General features: G+C 41.2%; 1 protein-coding gene across 18 annotated transcripts in view; it reads left to right on the top strand.

The window, feature by feature from the left end:
* LOC136433121 (neurogenic locus notch homolog protein 2-like) overlaps positions 1-22,866 on the top strand; it is a 56,621-nt gene that overhangs the window by 21,776 nt on the left and 11,979 nt on the right. For 6 of the 18 annotated variants that reach the window (XR_010755599.1, XM_066424953.1, XM_066424952.1 and 3 more), the window contains 42 exons: positions 12-137; positions 474-623; positions 1,272-1,412; positions 1,755-1,967; positions 2,318-2,398; positions 2,895-3,074; positions 3,537-3,737; positions 4,228-4,350; positions 4,844-4,978; positions 6,035-6,166; positions 6,439-6,591; positions 7,068-7,187; positions 7,937-8,068; positions 8,520-8,654; positions 8,781-8,912; positions 9,113-9,247; positions 9,440-9,574; positions 9,808-9,939; positions 10,054-10,185; positions 10,441-10,572; positions 10,757-10,888; positions 11,021-11,152; positions 11,291-11,422; positions 11,775-11,906; positions 12,126-12,257; positions 12,433-12,567; positions 12,993-13,127; positions 13,302-13,433; positions 14,433-14,564; positions 15,132-15,266; positions 15,593-15,712; positions 16,177-16,311; positions 16,789-16,923; positions 17,732-17,866; positions 18,123-18,248; positions 18,678-18,794; positions 19,223-19,339; positions 20,370-20,492; positions 20,901-21,020; positions 21,140-21,337; positions 21,966-22,082; positions 22,443-22,571. Coding sequence is in view for 17 of the 18 variants with exons in the window: in XM_066424953.1 (XP_066281050.1) it covers positions 12-137; positions 474-623; positions 1,272-1,412; positions 1,755-1,967; positions 2,318-2,398; positions 2,895-3,074; positions 3,537-3,737; positions 4,228-4,350; positions 4,844-4,978; positions 6,035-6,166; positions 6,439-6,591; positions 7,068-7,187; positions 7,937-8,068; positions 8,520-8,654; positions 8,781-8,912; positions 9,113-9,247; positions 9,440-9,574; positions 9,808-9,939; positions 10,054-10,185; positions 10,441-10,572; positions 10,757-10,888; positions 11,021-11,152; positions 11,291-11,422; positions 11,775-11,906; positions 12,126-12,257; positions 12,433-12,567; positions 12,993-13,127; positions 13,302-13,433; positions 14,433-14,564; positions 15,132-15,266; positions 15,593-15,712; positions 16,177-16,311; positions 16,789-16,923; positions 17,732-17,866; positions 18,123-18,248; positions 18,678-18,794; positions 19,223-19,339; positions 20,370-20,492; positions 20,901-21,020; positions 21,140-21,337; positions 21,966-22,082; positions 22,443-22,571 (5,721 nt within the window). In the remaining variant the exon portion in view is untranslated. The remainder of the gene's footprint in view (positions 1-11; positions 138-473; positions 624-1,271; positions 1,413-1,754; positions 1,968-2,317; positions 2,399-2,894; positions 3,075-3,536; positions 3,738-4,227; positions 4,351-4,843; positions 4,979-6,034; positions 6,167-6,438; positions 6,592-7,067; positions 7,188-7,936; positions 8,069-8,519; positions 8,655-8,780; positions 8,913-9,112; positions 9,248-9,439; positions 9,575-9,807; positions 9,940-10,053; positions 10,186-10,440; positions 10,573-10,756; positions 10,889-11,020; positions 11,153-11,290; positions 11,423-11,774; positions 11,907-12,125; positions 12,258-12,432; positions 12,568-12,992; positions 13,128-13,301; positions 13,434-14,432; positions 14,565-15,131; positions 15,267-15,592; positions 15,713-16,176; positions 16,312-16,788; positions 16,924-17,731; positions 17,867-18,122; positions 18,249-18,677; positions 18,795-19,222; positions 19,340-20,369; positions 20,493-20,900; positions 21,021-21,139; positions 21,338-21,965; positions 22,083-22,442; positions 22,572-22,866) is intronic. The other 12 variants (XM_066424954.1, XM_066424956.1, XM_066424955.1 and 9 more) reach the window with 12 other exon arrangements.

The following is a 22,866-nucleotide window of genomic DNA, read 5'->3' as shown; positions in this document are numbered from 1 at the left end:
GTGATTTTCAGATATCGATGAGTGCACTAGTGGAACACCACCTTGTGCTCCCAATGCGAACTGTATCAACGAGATTGGAACTTTCCGTTGTGTTTGCCCTCCTGGCTATGAAGGGGATGGCTTCTCTTCCTGCACTCGTAAGTTATTGTTTGGGATTTTGATTTTATGATTAAAGTTAACTGAATTACATAATGTTTCTGAATAGATAAGGTTTATCTGTGCTTGTATGTCCCCATGATGACCAAAAATGATTATGTGCTGTTTACATGCTATTTTCCCCTTACTGTACCTGTAAGACAAAACTAAATCTTGCTGGAAAAACAGTTAGCTTTTGTGCTGCTAGACACAAAGGGGGGGGGGGGGTCCTTGTTCGTTATGGGAGGTCTTTATAAAAGCATGTAAATTCCTGAAGTACAATGTATAAATGTTTGGATTTGAAAAAAGTTAGTAGCTGTGAGAGCTTTGTTTTTCAGCACTGTCTCCCCAGCCATCGCAGAACCCGTGCTACGACGGGACCAACGACTGTGACTCCATCGAGCGCGCCCGCTGCATCCCTCTGGGTGCAGGGCGGTACAGGTGTGAGTGCAACCCTGGTTTCACTGGTGACGGCCGCACGTGTGTAGGTAGGTCATGGGTCACAGGTAAAAGGCTTGCTAAGCTTATTGCCTATTACATGTATGCTGTATGGTAAGTTGCTGGCCATGGCTGGAAAGGGAGGGCATGTGATCACATGTGTGTATGTATGTTACCTCCCTCTTTCTGCACGTGTGTGTGTACCTGTTAGTGTGCCAACTGCATGTGCATATTGTGTTTTCTAAAAAAAATGATTGAGTTTACTATTCCTCTTTCAAGCTTCTTTATGTTAGTCCTTTAGTCTTTCTTTAATTTGTTGTTTAGTGTTTCAATAAACATACTAGCTCAAACTCTGCTCTCTAGAATGACAAAATGTTGTTTATGTTTGTCAAAACTACTAGTGCTGCATGTAATATCTGTTGCATCTGAGTCATAGCTTCTGCATAGGTCAATTGAAAAGACTTGTTCTGTTGTGTTTACTCTCTGCTACCTGCCCCAATGCTTGCTACCTCCGATCGCATGTCCTCTCTCTCCTGCATGGCAGTAAGCTATGGCGGGTGGTGGTGGTTGGTTCATCTACCCACATTTCCAAGCATGTGACCTTATTTGGTGATGATGCTTGCAAACTGGTGGTGATGCTTGTTGTTGTTGTTATTGTTGTTGTTGTTGCTCCATGTGTTGAGTTGGTTCTTCCCCAGAGTTTAAGTTTGAGCACCCATGTGTGGAGGGGTCTCACGGTTGTGATGAGGAGACCTCCATGTGTGTAAGGAGGGCTGGTCTGAGGTACGAGTGTAAGTGCCTGCCAGGATACAGAGAGAAAGGCGACCGTTGTGTTAAAGGTGAAGTCAGTACTCTGCATGCTTTATCCAATTCAAAGTCATATATAACGTAAATGTGAGACATGATCCATACTTAAAAAAAACTCAACTGCATGTCTGATGTGTTATGTTATGTTTAAACCATAATTTTTAAATTCTGTTTTTGCTTATATCTCCTATTCTGTATTTCCTCTAAGCGTTTCACTAATTTTACGAATACTTTTCACCAGCCAAAGTAATACTTACCTCACCCACACCCCTGTATATCATCATAGTTTGCATGTTTGTCAGTACACTTGGGCACAGTCTTAGAGCTAATGAGTAGTGTCAAAGGCACTGACACTAGTTGTCTCCCATTTGAAGACTACCCCAACCCCTGTAACAAGACCAGCTGTGGCAGACATGCAGTCTGCGTTGGTCGATACAACCCTGACAGCGAGGAGGCGTCGCTCAGCTGCAAGTGCAAGCCAGGGTTTGTTGAAGTGGCAGGCAAGTGCCGCCCCAAGCAGTCTGTTGTCTGGAAGGGAGTCAACACAACAAAGAAGAACAAGAATAAGACAAGGAGAACAAGGAGAGGTTGGTGTGCCTCACTTGTAGATTTATTTATGTTAATTAAACTGTCATTCAAATGTTTGTACTTTACTCTTATTGTATAATTCTAACTAGGAGGCATGCTTCATTTTTGTGGATAGCATGTTTGGTCTCCTATCACCAATGTTGGATTCTGGTGCACGGCATGCAGAATTTAAACTGAAAACTTCCACACATCACTTACTGACCAGCATGTCAGGTTAAGAAGGCCTGCCAAGTCAATGGAGTATGCTGTTATGTCAGTGTAACTGCACGGTATGCACACGTGTGGAAATGGTAAGACGATGTGGAAACAGAGGACATGTGCGTCCCAGTAACACTGCCTGCCCTTTCAGATGCGGGAAGAACAGACCCCCTGTTCTGCGACTGCGATGTTGGTTCCCCCTCGAGGGTGAAACGGCAACTCCGCTACACAGGTTCTTATTGACCTGGGGTAGATGGGAGGAAGTGGGGCACAGCAATCTAATGTCTTGGTTCTTGCACCTTTGCAGGAAAATTTGGGATATAAATGAAAGAGGATTTTATAAGATATTTCCAAACCACATGGCATAAATAAGAACTGGATTCCTAGAACCAAGGAATTAGATTTGTGTAGCTGTTGTGTAGTCTTTTGTAATATTGTAATATCTGATAATGATTAAAGGGAATAGAAAGGGTGTTTTCCAATGTTACACCTCAAATAATACTTTCACTGCATGTCAAGTTCTAGAAGTGATCAAGAGTTGATTATTTATTCCTGTAATTGCTAGTAATGTTATCCCCACATAGCAATGTTATGGTTACCAAGGTAACACAGCTGATTTATGCAACTTAGGGTCAGTGGGGCTGCTGAATCAGTCTGTTGATACACAGATATTTCGTAGGCCAAGATGATAAAGGTTTTCACAAACCCTTTCATTTATTTGCCTTTAGATTTGATGAAGATTGACTCCATGAGCCCTGTCAGTCAGCTGCAGAACCCCTGTATGGGGAACAGGTGTGACATGAACGCTGTCTGCATCCCCAACCCTGTACCCAGTGACTGCCCCTGTAAGCAAGACTACACATGCATGTGTCAGCCTGGCTTCACTGGAACTGGCTACAATTGTAGATGTGAGTATGTGTTCTAGATTCTACTGGGGAGAGGGTTGATCAAAAAAATAATCCCAATAATTTGCACATGAATAATTTCCTTCCCTATAACTGCAACAGACTCTGTACTTAATTTTCCTTTTAGTCAAACTCCCAAATGATTACAAAACGACATCCTTTGCACCCCTGCTCAAAATAGAACGATCCTTATACAACTTGTAGTGGTCCTTCTGTAAGTGGTAACAACTGTGTTGAGGTTGGTACATGTGTTGCCCAGTATGATTACCCAGCTGATAAGTACCTATCTATGCTGATAATCTTTTGACCCTTTTGGCCCTTCTTAGAAGTCCTGTTGCAGGTCCATGCAAAGTTGTGTAAGGACCAAAAATAACATGATTGACCCACACCATGGTTACAATTAACCCCTTGTAGTTAGGAGTGCTGTAGGAGTGATTCAGTTAACCAACATTACTTCCCTTCCAGCCATCCCCTGTCACAGTGGGGAGAGCATGTGTGGCATCAACGGAGTTGTTCGGATGACCAATAGTGCTTCCCATCCAGTCAATCCCTGTTTCTCAGGGGATCACATGTGCGACATTAACGCGTATTGCGTAGCAGGGTTGGCCAATGAATACGAGTGCAAGTGCATGCCAGGGTTTTCAGGAACTGGATTCAGATGTGACGGTATGCCAAACGTGTAGTGGTTGTCCCATGTCTAGATACAGATTGTCACCTTGCACTGCTGTGTTGTTGCTGGTGTTGTCGTTTTAACTACAATCATATAGATATGGTGACAGCTCTGCAGAAGATTTCCTTTACTTTAGATACATTAATTGACTTGCCGAGCTCATTTGCACTGCCTGCTTGTAAATCAACAAATATTTGTTTTGTACTCGCATGAACGAAATAGTTAAAATTTATGCTAATATGTGCAAGCATGTCCCTATTTTGCTAAAAAATTAAATGAAATGCATGATAATTGATATGCAGAAGCATGTATTAAAAGTGAGTGCATAATACATGTTTACAGCTTTTTAAAATGCAGTTTGTAACCTTATTTGCATGTTTGAGTCATTTGTGTTACAAGTACACAGCTTGCTTAAGTAATGCATCAGCTTCAGTCCTTCCTCCTGCTTACACTGCCTCTGCAACCTCCCCCCTGCCCCGCTTTCAGCTGCCAGCCCCTGCACAAACCATGACTGCCACCCTGCTGCTGACTGCGTAGAGATAAACTCCTTCAACTTCATGTGTCTCTGTGGCCCTGGATACGCTGGGGACGGACGCACATGCGTGCTGTGTAAGCATTTCTGTTGCTTTGACCCATTATTACTTCCATGAAAGGGAGATTCCTTGTTCCAGTAGTATAGTTTCAGTTTGGATAAACAAGAACTCGAAATTTTATCATGCCAGTCTGTGTCTTCAAAGAACTTGATCAACACTGAGATTTTGTTCTAAATTTGTTGTAACTTTTCCTTTCAGGAAGAATATTTTAGATGACTTTTGGTTTTGATTATGCATATCCCTTATCCTTGATGTGTGCAAGCTCCAATGTTGGGGGCTTTTCCTTGTTCAGGGGATGGACAGATTGTGAGGCACAGTCTTCTCTGTAGTATCTTATTTTCAAAAATCTAATTTTGATGTTTTTTTCAACAGAGCTTCTATTGAAAAGAGCTATCTTTTGTGGCTTGGACAGACAGGAAAACAGCATGAAATTCAATAACAGGACATCAAACACAAACTGTAAGCATTCACTGCATGTAAAACGTTCCTTCATCTTTTGTGTCCTGCAGCTCTTGACCAGGGCACCTCAACTGACCCCTGTGAACGGAATCAGTGTGACCCTAATGCCCAGTGCATCCCGTATCAGGACAGGTACTCATGCAGGTGCAACCAGGGGTTCCAAGGGAACGGTCTACAGTGTACACGTGAGTGCAAACTGTGATGAAAGAGGTTTTACACCAATTTAGATTCATAGCTTTTTAGGTGCAGTTAAGTTGGTAGTGTTATAGACATCAATCAAAGTTAGAATTGGACAAATGTACTTGATATCAATCCTCACTGTATACTGTAAAAAGAAGCTGTGGTAGATGGTTAACACAGTGAAGCTAATCTGTTACTTGTGTACTTTTTCTCAAACTTGAATGCTCAAGGACTTGCTTATTGGCAGCGTTTGTTTATGAGTATATCCATATGTATTGCCAAAATTCTAACTTCCGATGAGGACTGCAGGAACAAAGCTTTAAATGTCTACAGTGATGTGTCAGTAAAGCAGTTGGAAGTTAGAACTCTATGTTGGAATGCCTAATAACTTAGCCTTGAAACTTCACACAATTTACCCATAGAGCCATAGTGTAGTAGTAACACATATTAGATTGACAGTCCATGCTAGAAATGTCTGTATATTAAGCCTGCCTCTAGTCTAGTCTTGTGGAACTCCACTTGATTCACCTTGCTGCTCCTGGACACACCTTCGGCCTGTTGGAAAGCAGCGAGCATTACGGTCATTCTGACGCTGGAGAATATGACAGTAATGCCCGCTGACTTCTAATGGAGCTCCTTCTCATCACTTCTGGACACGCCTCGGATCCTCTGACTCGGCTTCTTTTCACTGAAGCAGGCACACAAGTAGCTTCCTACTTCTTAGCCGTCTATACTGTAGTGCTGTCGTAGGAAAACACTCCCTAATAGCCTTCTGTAGTTGCTTGTAGGTTAGTGTTTCACTGCAACATGTTTAGTTCACATAGTTGATTTAATGGATAACATGAGTTTGTGTATGGTACTGTTGTCCCATTGTTTGCATGGGGGTCATTGTTAGGGAGGGAAATATTTAGCCTTTTCAGTTGTGTCTTAAATGCAGCCTGTCATGAAATTTGCTACCTTTTTGTGGATCACCTTTTCAAGGTCCCTGCATTTGCAAATGTTTCAGGATATGATTGATACCACAGCACATGAGTTAACTTATTGGATCTGTATCCTCACAGCTGAGTTGATTCAGCCTTATGACGCCTGTGCACAGAATACCTGTGACCTGAATGCTGACTGCATTGCCATCGGGTCTGCCTACACCTGCAAGTGCCAGCCTGGGTACATCGGCGACGGGTTCGCATGTATTTGTAAGGAAACATCTTGTGATATATATTGTATGATGACATTTCTAGAGCAATTAAAGCCATTTCCCGGTAATTCTTAACAAAATGTTTTTAGAGATTTTGTTGATGTTGTTTCAACACTGTTGCATGCAGTTGTTTTGATGCCAGGTGAGAAAGGTTGCAAAACATATTGTGATATCTAAGAAGAAGGAAGCTGAATTTCTTTCTCCCTAACTAGCAATGTATCATGTACAATACATGTGAGAAACCTTGCTGACTGTTCTGTTTCCCTACAGCGGATACACGTGCTTTGTCTGGTCAGACAAGGCAGTCAGGTGTGTGCGGCTCAGCGATCTGTGATGTTAACGCCATCTGTAGGGACCGCGGGCAGGGAGTCTACACCTGCGAGTGCAAGCCTGGTTACCGTGGCGATGGCACCACGTGCACAGGTTAGACTTCCATCTCGTGTGATTGGTTGTAAGTTAATATTGTATGCCTTGGTCTTGTAATCAATGTCAAGAATGGTATGTTTTACTAAGAAATTTGACTTCTGTGTTCACTAGGCAAGCAATATTCGCCTTGGCTTATCTCTGAATTCATGCAATGTACACACTAAAGTACACTATAATGTATACTATGATTGTGGAATTTTCTGTGGTAAAAAATATCCCAGTACACAATGCACTTAGGTACAGAACTCGTATACTTACATGTTTTGAAACCCTGATATTATGGATAGGTATCTGGTCACTTTTGTTGTGATGATATATGCTGCAGTCACATTATTGTAACCACTTCCACCATTGTCATGAACATCGTCATACTGACATATACACCTTAACTGTAATGCCATATGGAGAAATTCTGCATACTTATTTAAGTTTTTTTGTGTGCTAAATTCTGCATGCATGCATGCTTCGTTCAGCTGCTAATGCTTGTGAGCAGTCAAACCGGTGCCACGAGAGGGCAGAGTGCATCCCGCTGGGAAACAGTTACACCTGTCGCTGTCAGCTGGGGTACACGGGCGATGGTCTGACCTGCACCTGTAAGTTGGGCCATGCAAGGGGCTGCAAATGCCACATGCACTATAACCTGATGTCTTGCCTATGCTTGCTCAACAAACCCATCACCAAAATTGGCCCTTGATGTACTTATCAATTAATCAACATCAATTTATCAGTCAACATTTCTTTTGACAGTGGAATTCACTTGACAGTTCTATCTGATCTTACTGAAGTGTCCACTGAAAAGCTATATGACTGCTGGAATTTGTGTGAATTTGAGTTCATACCATAAGGTTATCTGGACTACTGGAAACATGACAGAATAACTTATTCCTCTTGCATCGTTTTTTCAAATTGCTGTCACAAGAGAAACATTTGGTGGCTGTTTATAATGGGCAAACTTAACCGTTTCTTCCTCCTAGCACGCTAAAGTAGCTGTTTTGCACCCAATTCCCTATTAGTCACAGAGTTAGGCATCAGAGCGAAGGTTAATACTTATGGCCCTTGTTAGCCTGACCCCTGTGATGCAAATATTGGCTGTGCTGCTCAAGGATTAACCTTCCAATGAGGAATCGTGTTTGTGTATGACCTGATCTGTATTTTATCCCGTGCTCACTGTCTAATGCCAACGAGACTTGTTGAAATTCCTGTTGGGCTTCCTTTTGGCCATTTCAAAAGGCCATGTTTGTCCTTTTTATGTTTCACATAAGTACTAGACATACTGTATATAGCAGAGATAATCCACAAGCAACGTTCGTGATCATTATTTTCTTTCTTTCTTCCGCTCTAGCTTTAGCCACCAGAGACCCGTGCAGTCCAAACCCTTGTGGTGCAAGTAATCGCTGCTTCCCTCAGGGCTCCTCGTACAGATGTCAGTGTTCTAATGGGTTTCAGCTAGGACCAGCCGGCACAACATGCTTACGTAGGTTTCCACTTTTTTAGATGACCAACTGTGACAGAAGTGTTTGCGTTGCGGGTAGTAATTGCAGTGTGCACAATGCAGAATAGCAGATAGGAAAACTAGTTGATCATTTTTCCATCAGCTATGATGCTCTCTAGAGCTTATCTACCATTTGACAATTGTGAAATTGTATTTTAGGGACAAGCAGGGAGCCTATGTCTGTGTGTGTAACAAATACCAAAAAAGAGGCCTTGCTGTTCCTTTATGTAATTCTGAGATAATTCTGAGTCAGTAGATGTATTGATTTGATAGAGCAACAAATATACTGGTAAAAATGACAGACGAAATGTGTATTGCTACCATTAGATAATGTACCGACCCATACTTATTGGTTGTCACTGATGGAAGTTTTTGAAAGGTGAATTTTGGCCTCAACATCTTAAACTTAATTAATGTCAACCTTGCCTTGCAGGTCAGGCAGTTGACCCATGTAACCCCAACCCCTGTGATCCTACAAATGGCCGATGTATACCACAAGGCTCTACGTATCAGTGTGCATGTAACCCTGGTTTCCAGCTGGCCTCAGACAGAAGAACGTGTACTAGTAGTAAGTGGGTTTAATTTTCACTTTTATCTAAGACTTGAATACAGATGCCTTTTTGCAAAGACTATCCTTATAGCCTTGCACCTTCAGATTAAGTACTGAATATTAATTGATGTTTTTATCTTACAGGACAAGCAGTTGACCCTTGTAGCCCCAACCCCTGTGATCCTACAAATGGCCGATGTGTGCCACAAGGCTCTGCGTACCAGTGTTTGTGTAACCCTGGTTTCCAGCTCTCTACAGACAGAAGGACATGTACTAGTAAGTCCTTTGGTTATGAACTTTAATACAATACAGCACATAGTCTTAACACAAACTCAGGTCTGATTTTAGTTTTCCCAAAACTGTCAATAGGTAGACCCTATCAGTTACTAGTTGCTTCTCTTGATGTATGAATGATGTCTTGCTTTAAACTTAAGACTTAATTATCATGCTAAGTGATCAAAATGTTTAAATTACAGGACAAGCAGTACAGGACCCCTGCAGCCCCAACCCCTGTGATCCTACGAATGGCCGGTGTATACCACAAGGCTCTACGTACCAGTGTACATGTAACCCTGGCTATCAGCTGGGATCAGACAGAAGGACATGTACTCGTAAGTCTTTTGGTTATGAATACAGTGCATCATTTAGTCTTAGTCTTTAGGTCTAATTTTAGTTTTCCACAAACTGTCAATAGGTAGACTCTGTCAGTTACTAGTTGCTCCTCTTTTTCTATCCATAATGTTTTGCTTCAAACTTAAGGCTTAATTGTCATGCTAAATGATTAAAATGTTGATATATTACAGGACAAGCAGTGCGAGACCCTTGTAGCCCCAACCCCTGTGATCCTACCAATGGTCGGTGTATACCACAAGGCTCTACATACCAGTGCACATGTAACCCTGGCTATCAGCTAGCATCAGACAGAAGAACATGTACTCGTAAGTCTTTTGGTTCTGAACTTAAACACAATGTACTACTTAGTCTTGGTATTAGTTTTCAACACCATTGTCAAAGATTCTGGGGGTTACACATGATCTGAACACAGGTTCTATATTAATTTCCCCCAAAATGTTGATTTATTGCAAGCTTGTTGCTAGTTTTTTGTTGTCTATCTGTGATGTCTTGCTTTGAATTTCAGGCTTGCTAAGTGCCAAAAATGTTTATATTACAGGACAAGCAGTCAACCCTTGCAGCCCCAACCCCTGTGATCCAACGAACAGTCGGTGTATACCAGAAGGTTCTTCGTACCAGTGTTTGTGTAACCGTGGTTACCAGCCTTCTCCAGACCGAAGGACATGTACTAGTAAGTCTTCATCAATGTTGCTGTTAAAGATTTTTCTATAGTTACTTAAGTTACTAAAGCTTCCTAATGATTTTTTTACAATTTTTCTGATGTACCAAAAATTATTTTTTTCAGGACAAGCTGTCAACCCTTGTAGCCCCAACCCCTGTGATCCCAGGAACAGTCGGTGTATACCAGAAGGCACTTCGTACCAGTGTTTGTGTAACCCTGGTTACCAGCTGGCATCAGACAGAAGGACATGTACTCGTAAGTACAATGTACTAAACACAATGCAGCACTAAGTCTTTAATACCATTGTCAAAGATTCTGCTGTTTACATGACCTGAAGTCACGTCCTATTTTAGTTTTTTCCAAACTGTTAGTTTTAATACATGTAGGATAGATCAGGTTAGTGACAACATGTACCGGTTGTTGATCATCTTTGTTGGTGTCTATCCACGATATCTTGCTTCAGATCAGACTTGATTGTCATACTAAGTGACCAAAATTTTTCTATTGCAGGACAAGCAGTCAACCCATGCAGCCCCAACCCCTGTGATCCCACAAACGGCCGGTGTGTACCACAAGGCTCTGCATACCAGTGTACATGTAACCCTGGTTTCCAGCTGGGATCAGACAGAAGAACATGTACTCGTAAGTTTTTCTTATTATCTCAGGAAATGTTACATTTGGTTATTACCATATTGTGCAAGTCCTGAAATCAGGTCCATTACTAATTTTTCTTCGTCATTCGAGCCTTTGAGGCATTGAGTCTCGCTCTAATGAAAAACTTGCCCACCATATTTTGTATTCCAACCAAAATGTGTGTATATTACAGGACAAGCAGTCAATCCATGCAGCCCCAATCCCTGTGATCCCACTAATGGCCGATGTATACCACAAGGCTCTGCGTACCAGTGTGCATGCAATGCTGGTTATCAACTGGGTGCAGATAGAAGAACATGCACTCGTAAGTGGAACTTTTCAAGTCATCATGCACACTGTCAATGGTTGTTTCCATTTTTTGAATTTCTTTCATAGGACAGGTCTGTGTATTGCCTACTTAATGAATTGTGGTCTTACTGTTATGTACGATTTACAGGACAAGCAGTTGACCCTTGTAGCCCCAACCCTTGTGATCCCAGAAATGGTCAGTGTATACGACAAGGCTCTACGTACCAGTGCACATGTAACCCTGGTTTCCAGCTGTCTTCAGACAGAAGAACATGTACTCGTAAGTCTTTCTGTTGTGAACTGAGATCTGATGCAAAACAACCTTTCCTCCATTATTCAAACCTTTGTAATAGAAAGAGTCTGTGATCCCAAATGACTTGTAGTTTTCTGTTCAAACCAAAATGTGTGTATGTTACAGGACAAGCAGTCAACCCCTGCAGCCCAAATCCCTGTGATCCCACAAATGGTCGGTGTATACCACAAGGCTCTGCATACCAGTGTACATGCAACCCTGGTTTCCAGCTAGCATCAGACAGAAGAACATGTACTAGTAAGTCTTGGTCATTCACTTCAATACGGAGTGGACAATCTGTTGCTACATTTAGATGCCAGTCATAAGATTTGTTGTGTTTGTGCCGTATCTGTTCCTGCTTTTAACTAAAAACCCAGCGATCCCACAAATGTGAAATTGTTGATGCATGGCTCAAGGCATGTAACCCTGGTTATCAACTGGGGTCAGACAGAAGTATGCATGAGTCTCAATTGTTCCTTGTAGATAATTAGACTTTTCAAGTCATTAATCCGTAAGATTTTTTTAGGCCAAGCTGGGCGTGGAATCTGTATCACATAAGCAGTATACTGCCAGTTATCAGAAGACTTACTAAAACTCCTTTTTGTTTTAGGACAAGCAGTCGACCCATGCAGCCCCAACCCCTGTGATCCCACAAATGGCCGGTGTATACCACAAGGCTCTACATACCAGTGTACATGTAACGCTGGTTTCCAGCTGGGATCAGACAGAAGGACATGTACTCGTAAGTCTTGGTGATTTCTTGAAGATGATTAGACTTCCGTGAAGTCATTGATCATATTTTTGAGCCCACATATGGAATGAAATATGTATCGCATAACCAATATACTGGCATTTATCAGACGACCTGCCAATCCTTGATTTGCTGTCTTTAAATTGATGAAAGGGAAAAGTCTCTTTTTTTTTATGTGGTCTAATCTAAGCTATTGTTTTCTACTTCCAGGACAAGTAGTCGATCCCTGCAGCCCAAACCCCTGTGATCCCACAAATGGCAGATGTGTTGCTCAAGGCTCTACGTACCAGTGTACATGTAACCCTGGCTATCAGCTGTCATCAGACAGAAGGACATGTACTCGTAAGTCCCAGTCGTCAACTTGAACATGATGTTGGGCCCTTTTTTGGTTATCAGCAATAGTGTCAAAGGATGTTGAGGTCACACCTTAAAATCTGGATTCAATTTTGAAATGTCTAATTTGAAAACTAACATCTTAATCTCAATGTGTCATCTAACCAAAATGTCTGTCTTCCAGGACAAGTCTTTAACCCATGTGTTCCCAACCCTTGTGATCCTACCAATGGTCGATGTGTGCCGCTACAAGGCTTTCAATACAGATGTGAATGTAACCCAGGTTTCCAGCTGTCTCCGGACAGTAGAACATGTGTTCGTAAGTGTTTATCACCAAGTGTCACTAAATGTATCGAAATTTGGCAACAGAAGATGTTCTTTTACTGTACCATGGGCATTAGGAAAAGAAATATGACATACCACATTTATTTACACAATATCATTCAAGAAGGAAAAGCAGGAAGAGAATGTCTTTAAGGACGTTGTCGATGATACTAGTAATATTCTCAACTCCTGTGTCTCGTCTAACTGAGAACGAGCTTCGTAACCTGACTTGACATATAGTTATAAGTATCATCCAGGTTATCAACTGGCTCCAAAGAGCAAAATTTGTATCTATAAAAGTTTCTTCCTTACATCACTACAGTACTAGTGAATGTTTCAGATAACTGACATTTCCTTCAATAACAATAACAATGGCATGTATACTTGTACTCCTCCGCTAACTCTCCTCTTTGTGTAAAGCCCTACCCCCACCAAATCCCTGTATCCCCAATCCGTGTGACCGAGTCCGTGGGCAGTGCATTCCACAAGGATCTACGTTCAGGTGCACTTGTAGTGCAGGGTTCCAGCTCATGGGGGATGGACGGACTTGTGCCCGTGAGTTGTACCGACAATCCTGCTGAGCACCTGCTAGGCAAGAGGCTCTTCCTTTTGCTGGTACTATTTGATTGCAGGTATAGCTGCTGTGCATAGGTGCTCGAATATTAGTTCTGCCATCTTTAAATTTCCATGATGGGCTCTTGATGCAATGTGTTTCTGTTTAAACACTAGAGCTGAGGAGGGACCCCTGCCAACCCAACCCATGTGACCCAATCAATGCCCAGTGTATCCCAGAAGGAGACAACTTCAGGTGTATATGTCGACCAGGGTTCCAGTTGGCTTCAGATGGAAGGACTTGTACCGGTGGGTCATCTCAATATTGATTCATAATTCATGCTGTCAGCTATGGTGGCTTTTCTGTCCCTGTGTTATAAGGATATAGAAAACATTGAATCTTTTTTTCTCATGAAATGATTCAATGAGTAACTACTGAAATTCAAATATTTTCATTTACAGAATGATGGGTTTCCTGTATTTTCGCACACTTAATGTTGACCTCTTTACGTGTATATCATACTCTTACAGCCGTTGTTATCCCACCACTTAACCCTTGTGTACCAAACCCCTGTGATCCATTTAATGGCCTGTGTACTCCGGAGGGAAGGAACTTCAGGTGTAGCTGTAGGGCAGGGTTTCAGTTAATGTCAGATCGCAGGACATGTACTTGAAAGTTGTAATGTAGTCTTTCTTACAGCTGGCAATCACGCGTACCTTGTGCTGGCTACACTGCCTACAGCCAGCCAGAAGATGCTACAACTACACTTTCAAATCTGACGACTCAAGCTTTTTTTCTTCTTTTACCCGCTCAGATCTAGATGGTGCAAGCTTTCTTCTAGTATTACTGCTGATCATGACTTTTGAGATACCATGTGCTCCTGACTTTAATATTTTTGACTCTTTGCAATGACATCTTGCCACAGCCAGACAAGAAAAGCTTACAACTTCTGATCCATCTGGGTTTCACTGTGTAAAGAAACCCTTTTCTTTCACCAGCTTAGATTTAGATCATGATTAAGCTTTCTGCTAGTCCAGTTTTCACCAATGTAGATCAATGCTTCCGGTCCATGGGTCGAAATGCTGACAATACTGGGGTTTATACTTGTATCCCTTCATGTACAAGTAATTAAAGTGAAATATAAGGGTCCTCTGACCCATGTTGTAAATCAGAAATGAATAGAATAAACTACTGGTAGATGTACTACTTCACTCTAATGACTGTGTTATCATTTGCAGCATAACGGTTTTCTACACTTTGTTTCTTTAATAGCTTTCTGATCTATATATTATGTCCTATTCTTTCAGCAATTGTAACAAACCCGTGCGTACCAAACCCTTGTGATCCAATCAATGGACAGTGTATCCCTGAGGGAAGAACCTTCAGGTGTACCTGTAGGCCAGGGTTTCGGTTGTTATCAGATGGCAGGCGGTGTGCTCGTAAGTTCTGATAAAGTTCTCCCACAGCTGGCAATAGCTTGTCACTAGCTTTGCCACTCGCACACCTGCTTGGAGCCACACAGAGGAAGAGGCTTTTGCTGACTCTGCTAGTCAATATTTTGTTGTTGTTATCAGCTTGGACTTAGGTGCTGTATGCTTCTAGTGTTATTGTAGCGGCATCTGCATATTTATTTTGCAAGAATGTTGCACACATACCTAATATGTTTAGATGGACAATCAAGGAAAGCATCAGAAAGCTGTTAAGATGATTCCTGTCCAAAAATCTCTTAATAGACAACGTACCCTTTGTCTTCAAAAGCTTTTCTGTAGTGCTGTATGCAACACTTGGCTGTTATGGCAAGGAAATATGGGAAGTCAACAAGTCTGGTATCTGCCACCCTGGGGCCAATTTTGTGATCATCTGTGAATTGCTGGGGCAATTTTCTATCATTCATTGCATTTGACGATGGACACACGTCACACTAAGATGACTACAGAGGATTCCAATTGGTCTATCGGATAACAATTGAGAGTTAATCAAACATATTTTCTGTCCTTTTTTTTTAGAAATTGACCCTTGTGAGAACAACAACTGTGACTCAGTTAATGGCAGGTGTTTACCCACTTATGCCGCTGGAGGTGTCATATCCTTCAGATGCGAGTGTAACCCTGGCTTTCAGGGAGATGGCATTCAGTGCTTACGTAAGTCCATTTAAGACTGAAATGTCTTTGAATTTTTTAAGTTGTGCAAATTTCATGAGCTGCATGTCAGAAGGTCAACATTTCAACTTGTTACTGAGTGAACGGTTGAGTTTCCAACACTGTCATTGAGAAGAGAATGCTTTCTTTAACAGTATTGCACGGATAGCTTGAAATCATATACAATAATGAGAATTATAGAAATAAAGATACTACACGTTAAGTTGGAGTAAGTGACCAATGTCTGCTCTATTCTTTCAATCTTACTAATATCTTAGCGAAATGACAGATAAAACAAAGTAACTGGTTTGCAATGTTTTGTCATCCAGGACAGGACCCATGCCTAAACAACGACTGTGACACTGCCAATGCCAGATGTATTCCACAAGGAAACACCTTCACCTGCCAGTGTAACCCAGGTTTTCAAGGGAATGGAAGGACTTGTTTACGTAAGTTAAAAACTTTTTGGTTGTGTAAGTCAGAAATCTGTGTGATTTTAATGGTTCAGCAAATGTTTTGGAATGTTTTCAGTACAGGTTTTGCATGAGAATCTTAATCAACATTGTACTATTGTACAATATGGTGATACAAATAATCAGTAATAATCAGTAAGACTATTTTCTGTTTCCAAGCAGGGTCAGTAACAACAGTTTGGAGTTGAACATCTCACCTTTTGGTTCAGAGGCAGGGTCTTAACTGGTGACTGTCCTTTTTAGCCACTCTACAAGACATTACCATTTACATTTAAAAAATGTTACTGCTCTGTCACTACTTTTAAAAAAATGGACAGTTTTTGTCACAGATTTTGTACGGGAATTGATCCAGATTTTATGGCCATACTTCTTACATATATTAGTGATACAGAATACCCAGGAATGTTTAATATTCAACTTGAAACTATGGTTTCTTGTAGGGATTGCACCACCAGAACCAGCAGACCCATGTGAGAACAATGACTGCTCGGTGAATGGCCGATGTATCCCACAAGGCGACAGTTACACCTGCGAGTGCAACCCTGGGCTCCAGGGAGACGGGAGAACCTGTACAGGTAAGTTACTGACTTGGATAAAACAATAGAGGAAAGTGATAAAAGACAAGGATTTGGAATCAATCAAGCTCAATGAGGAGCTAATCCTCCTCTGGTCATGGCTGGAAAGACAAATGATATGTACAGTGCATGTACATGTATATCCAGGTTCATTGTACAGTGGAAATTCCCCTAGTTCTTTTTCATCAGAATAAACACAACAGAGGGCCAAGGAATGCAACCCTTCACCCCAGGGTGAGTAACAACAGTTCAAACACCTTACCTTTTGGTTCAGAGGCAGGGTCTGGACTGCTCACTGTTCTTTTGAGCCACTCCACAAGACATGAAGTCAAAAGGTTACTGCTCTGTCACAACTTTTCTATGAATGGGCAGTTTTCGTCACAGATTCTGCTTGGGAGTTTGTTTCAGATTTTATGGCCATACTTAAAAGTGATACAAAATACCCAAGCATCCAACATGGAACTATGTTTCTTGTAGGGATTGCACCACCAGAACCAGCAGATCCATGTGAGAACAACGACTGCAACGCCAATGCCAGATGTAACCCACAAGGCAACAGTTACACCTGCGAGTGTAAGGATGGTTTCCAGGGTGACGGGAGAACTTGTACCAGTAAGTTGACTGTTTTGATCTGTGTGTGTAGTTAGCCAGTTGTCTTTGTTCAATTGAATTTTCCCTTTTTTGCTTTTCATTTATTTTGTTGGTAAAAGGTTGGAGCAATGTTGATTTGAGTTTCTTGTGTTAAATTGCATCACGGCTGTTCTAGCTGTCCACTTTTATATTTGAGCAAGACAATAGATATATACCAGCTGATTTAGGCATAATTTGAAAAGGAGAAGGTGAAACATTGTGTTGATTTAGAGACAGTCCAGCAGTATGGCAACACTTCACATTTCCATTTTACCTATCCTAGGCACATTCTGCTTGTTCCTCATCTTTTTTCAACTCTTCAGTCTTGAACGGGGTTCACAACATAGCTACTTCTCTTTTCTGTGCTTCAATGTTTCTGTCTTTCAACACTCCCACCTTCTGTGTTCCATCCTTTAGCCGTTAATCCTTGCCAGATAAATGACTGTGACTTGGTCAACGGACACTGTGTTCCCCAGGGCAGCACTTACATGTGTGAGTGTAACCCTGGGTACAGTGGCAATGGAAGAAGCTGTACCCGTAAGTTACTCGCTCCAAGCCCTTTCCTTTCTTGCATCTTCACTTGTCTGTTTGCTGTCTTCTTCTCACACCTTGTGTTACATGTTTCAGCATCACATACAACCCAATAGTGATTTAATGTAGTCAAACTATACATTATTTCTCCCTTCTTTCAGTTTTCATGTGGTTCAATTGGTAGATTTTTACTGAAGGTGTAAGAAAACTATGTTTGTGTAATTTGAATTTAAGATAATTACTTAATTCTTGCTTGCAGGGATTACTCCTGTAGACCCATGTGCAAACAACGACTGTGACCCTATCAATGGCCAGTGTGTGCCGCTGGGATCGCCTTTCACCTGCATCTGTAACGCTGGTTTTGCACTTCAAGGGGATGGCAGGACCTGCCTCCGTAAGTGAAGTTTCCTTGCTGAGTTATTCTATCATCATGTACGTGTATCACATTATGTAAACTTTGCAACTTTTCATTACCTGATTATGCAGAGGCTTTCCCCAATAGCAGTTTTTCTATAGTTTAAGGTATAAACTGAATTTGCAATTGTTTGATTAAATGCTGATTGTTTATCAATGTACATGTAGTTGTGAAATCCTTATATTCATCACAGTAATTTTGATGTTTGTCTGTTATAATACTTCATCCTTATTAGGACAAAACCCGTGCCTTAACAATGCCTGTGACCGTAATGCTCGCTGTCAGGAGGATGCGCTCAGCCCGATTGGTTACCAGTGTGTCTGCAACGCTGGGTTTCTGGGCAATGGCTTTACTTGTACAGGTGAGTTGATGTAGTTTTCTCCTCTGGGGGATGATTTTTTTTTGTTTTTCCATCCTGATAACTATTGGTTGAGGAGGTGGATTCTCAAAAGCAGATAAAATGTTGATTTTAGCATACAGCAAAGATTACCAAAAAATCTGCACTTGTTGATGATTCTGTGTATTCAGTACTATGCTGCATGAGTATGTGTGTGTGTTTGTGTAATATCCACATATATTTGCCACTGTGAAATTATTATTATTGCAACAAGACAGTGAACATCAGTGAGTTGAAATTGCATTAAGACAATGAAAACTGCAGTAGGATGTACCAGAAAAGCAACATCCATGCCACAGATATATGTATAAATCTGTCACGACCACCAGCACTAGCAACAGATTGTTCAGGACTGTCAAACTGTAGAAACTGATTATTTGTCTTCTGTTGTAGTCAACGACCCCTGCCAGAACAACCAGTGTGACTCTAACGCCAACTGTGTGCCCGCTGGAACCTCCTACAGATGTGCCTGCAAGCCAGGCTATCAAGGCTCAGGATTCTCATGCACAGGTGACAACTGTTATTCACTTCTGCCTAGGACGTTATACGTTATACCAGTGGTAGAGCTGTTGATTTGCCATTGAACAGGATAGTTATCAATAGGTTTTCATCATATCAAAAAGTCTAGATAGATCTTGGATTAAGCACATATAAAGTGGCTGATTTTCGAAATGTTTATTTAACAGGGTAACATCCTCTTCGAGTTATTTTATTCTTGGATTCTAAATCTGTGCACAACATGGCTTTTCCTATTGCCAATTTCCTTTCAGACTGTAATTGTATAATTTATATGTATGATTGTTATCATACATTTTATTACCTTTATATACTTGGGAAAACTGCTCAAATGGCACTTGCACTTGTGTTAGTATATATGTGTGAAATCTTATATAATGTATATGTATCTACTCTTACACGTTGTTTCTTTGTGTAAGCAGAGGTGGACCCTTGTGATGCCAACAGCTGCGACCAAAATGCAAACTGCATCCGAGAGGGCTCGTCCTTCAGGTGTGAGTGCAAACCGCCCTTCACTGGAAACGGATTCACCTGTACAGGTATGGCCGGTTAAAGTCCTTACTGTGTATTGTACCTTCATCATTCTTTCTGTAATCTCTCTTTCTTAGTGTTTCTCAAATACTGGTCACTTTGAATTTGGAAGGTCATTGCCCCAATATCAAGGGCAATTATTACTCTTTTTCTACTTTCTTAATCATCTTTATGGGTAATATAAAGCTGCTTGAAAATCCTTGTTTCTTCCCAGATTTGAAGTGACTATTGTGTTCTATTTCCTCTTACTGTCTGACCTGACCCTCTTTCTTCCCTTTATTCTGTCCCGTGCACTTGTTCTGACATACTTGTCGCTAACTCCGTCCCAGTCTCCTTTGCCACTCTTCTCTTTCTACTTCTACCATTGACTGGACAAAAACCCTCACCAGTTGTCTTTTCTAATGGAGGTAGTCTCTTCCCTTCTCTGCTTCTATCTTTACTTTTCTCCTTTCCATGTCCTATTTTAAACTTGTAGCACTACAGGTACTTGTCTCACACACCACGTAGACCATGATCTATAGTTAGTTGGTACATTTTTTTGGGTACTGTCTTGTGTTTTAGATTTGAGTTTTACAACTGATGCCTGCTAAATTTGTACTGTCATTCGTTCAATATATGTGGCATAGACATAGGGCCCACATTAGTTTTTGGCATGGATGATTTGACAATGATCAAATCATGTTCACTTGACAACAAGGAAAAAGGCAAGTTATGCCCACAACTTCACTGAGATAAAATCATCATTATCATCCACTGGTTTCTGCATCTGCAGTCATTGAAACATCATGTAGCTGCATTCTCTTTCTTAATCTTCCTCCACTGTGTCTTGCAACTTGCAAGAACTGAGATAAAAGCATCCAGATTTAACATTTTAGTTTCAAGAAGAAAATAATCAGTGATTAAGATACACTGACTGATATGACTTAAAACTAAAAGTTGTAACAATGTATCTTCAAGATTTACTTTCACTCCTCATTAGTGAATAGTTCTAGAGCTATCAAATTTCTGTTAAACAATGAAACATGTCTTCCATTCCAGTCCCAAATCTGTGCATCTTCCAACCCTGTGACATTAATGCTGACTGCATCAGCCTACCTGGGTCCTTCAGCTGCAGGTGTCGTCAGGGTTACCAAGGCGACGGACACTACTGCAACCCCATCCGTACGTACCTGTAGTTCTGCTATATTGGCCTAATCTCAGAGACTTAAGTGCTTAAGGCACTTCAATGAATAATAGAAGGAAGACATTTCATCTTGATCTTTGGCAGGAAGTGCTCTGAGGGATCGCAGAAAGATTTGTGAAAAAAATTAATTGCAAACATATCATGGATCCCAAATATTGAATGAAACACAAAGATCAAAGGTAGTATTTGCTGTGAGCTATGCATAGAAATTTATCATTTGATTGCATCTGTACATGTCCTGCCAAATTATTGTTCAATTTGTTTTCATGGTTTTGACCAAGCGGTTAGCAGTGCTGTGGGAACAGTTTATTACACTTGACAGTAAGATTGCTGAACTGATGTCTGCTGTTTTTTAACAAATTGGTCTCCCTTTATCTCTCCTACAGCGGATCCCTGTTCCCACCCTGACTGCAGCCCCAATGCCAAGTGCATCCCCAACATGGTAACAGGAGAGCACACCTGCGAATGTCTGCCCGGATTCACCGGCAACGGCATTGTCTGCACAAGTATGTAATACTATTCAAAAATTTTTTTATTGTGAAGAAAATGTTTGTAAGATAGACCAAAAATGTCTCTGACAAAATTCAATATTTCTTACCTAACACAAACATTTTTGATGCTACAGGTAATACCATTGACCCTGTGAACCCTGACAACGGTAACAACGGTAACCCCATTGACCCTGTGGACCCCGAAAACAAGGAAACTCCTCCTCAGTGTTTGACAAACGACTGCGATGCGAATGCCAACTGCATATCAGTCGGGGACGGGTACAGCTGTGTGTGCAAGCAGGGATATGTAGGAGATGGCAGAACATGCACAGGTAAGATGATGTTCAGGGGGACAATATAGGAAAATGAAAAAAAATATCTTAAACCAGTTTAGCCCAAATGAATTCGATGAATACCTGTCGTGGCTGAGATGAAAGTCACTATGTACAGTATTTACAGCATCATGGTACTGGAAAAATTCCCCTGCTTAATGTCATGTCCTAAGGACTGCAACCCTTTCCAGTAACCTGCATGTTGGGTGAGCGACAGAGCCAGGATTTGAACCAATGACTTCTTGGTCGAATGGAAGGTTCACTAACCACTGGTCTACCCATGCTACCTATAGGAGTTGGATAATGTACAAATTCTATGATATAAATGTGCATGTAGGACAATGTACAAGTGGTCTAGATAGAAGGAAATGAAATTGTATTGCATCTTCCTGATTGGTCAAGGAATGTGCCAATCTATGGCAACTTTTCCTCATGAAGTTAGCAATCAGAACTATTCACCCCTATAGTTACAAGCATCACTCCAGATGGACTTGTAGCTGGATTGATGAAAAAACTGTTGGATTCAGCTATGTAGAGTTCTGTAAGTTCTGTGCTGTACTGATACAAGTAATCAATATATGTTTGTGTATTAATTGCTTGATTGATTGATTCGTTGATTGCTTTTCAGAATTGGATCCCTGCAACCCGGATCCATGTGGTCCCAATGCATTCTGTTTTAAGCATGGCACCCAGTGGAAGTGTCGCTGTGAGAAGGGCTTCCAGGGAGATGGTGACCAGTGCTTCGGTAGGTCATGCTTTAAATCTTAGACGTTTTGTGTTCCTTTGGAGATCCCAAACTCTGATAGAATAGAGTAAGCAAGAAACTTAGTCTGTTTTATTGTGGATTACTTTATAAAGGGGTCCATTTGCGACAGCTTCTTAGACGTACATGTGTCGTACCTTGATAGACAAGGTTGTGATTACTCTTGATTATTTATCAATATTTATAATAATAATATTTATATATGATAATAAATATATAATGTATAATAATAAATGATATTTAAAAGTGCTGACCACAGTTTTTCAGGAGTTTGCTTTATATTCAAATGTGCATTACCAATCCTGTTGGTAACCATAGTAACCCGGTTCCTTCCTCTCCCAGTGATCGAGGGCCCGGATCCATGTCGCACCAGTGACTGCCACCCCAACGCCAACTGCCTCCCCACCAGCTCCTCCTACAGGTGTGAGTGTCGAGCTGGGTACAAGGGAGACGGCCGCCTCACCTGCAACCGTGAGTACTCTTTTTTGTAGTATGGGATGGAAGTGCTGTATGGTAACGATGTGTTTGCATGTGATTGGTGTGCAAAGCCTGATCATTCAACACACACTAAATCTAAGAATGGCATTGCAGACTGATAGTCTGGTGCCCACTAAATATGCAGAGATAAAATGACAAGTCTGAGTAGAGGGAAGTAAATTAAATGAATGAATGACTTTGCATGTGTTTGTTACCCACAAAAATGTGTGTTAAATTTCATTAATATTACATGACTGCTGACACACTGAGTGGATATCTATAAATGGTG

The sequence above is a fragment of the Branchiostoma lanceolatum genome, chromosome 4 (genome assembly GCF_035083965.1).
Source record: "Branchiostoma lanceolatum isolate klBraLanc5 chromosome 4, klBraLanc5.hap2, whole genome shotgun sequence".
Classification (NCBI taxonomy): domain Eukaryota; kingdom Metazoa; phylum Chordata; class Leptocardii; order Amphioxiformes; family Branchiostomatidae; genus Branchiostoma; species Branchiostoma lanceolatum.
Note: the sequence above shows the minus strand (reverse complement) of the source record. Positions and strands in the feature narration are given on the sequence as shown.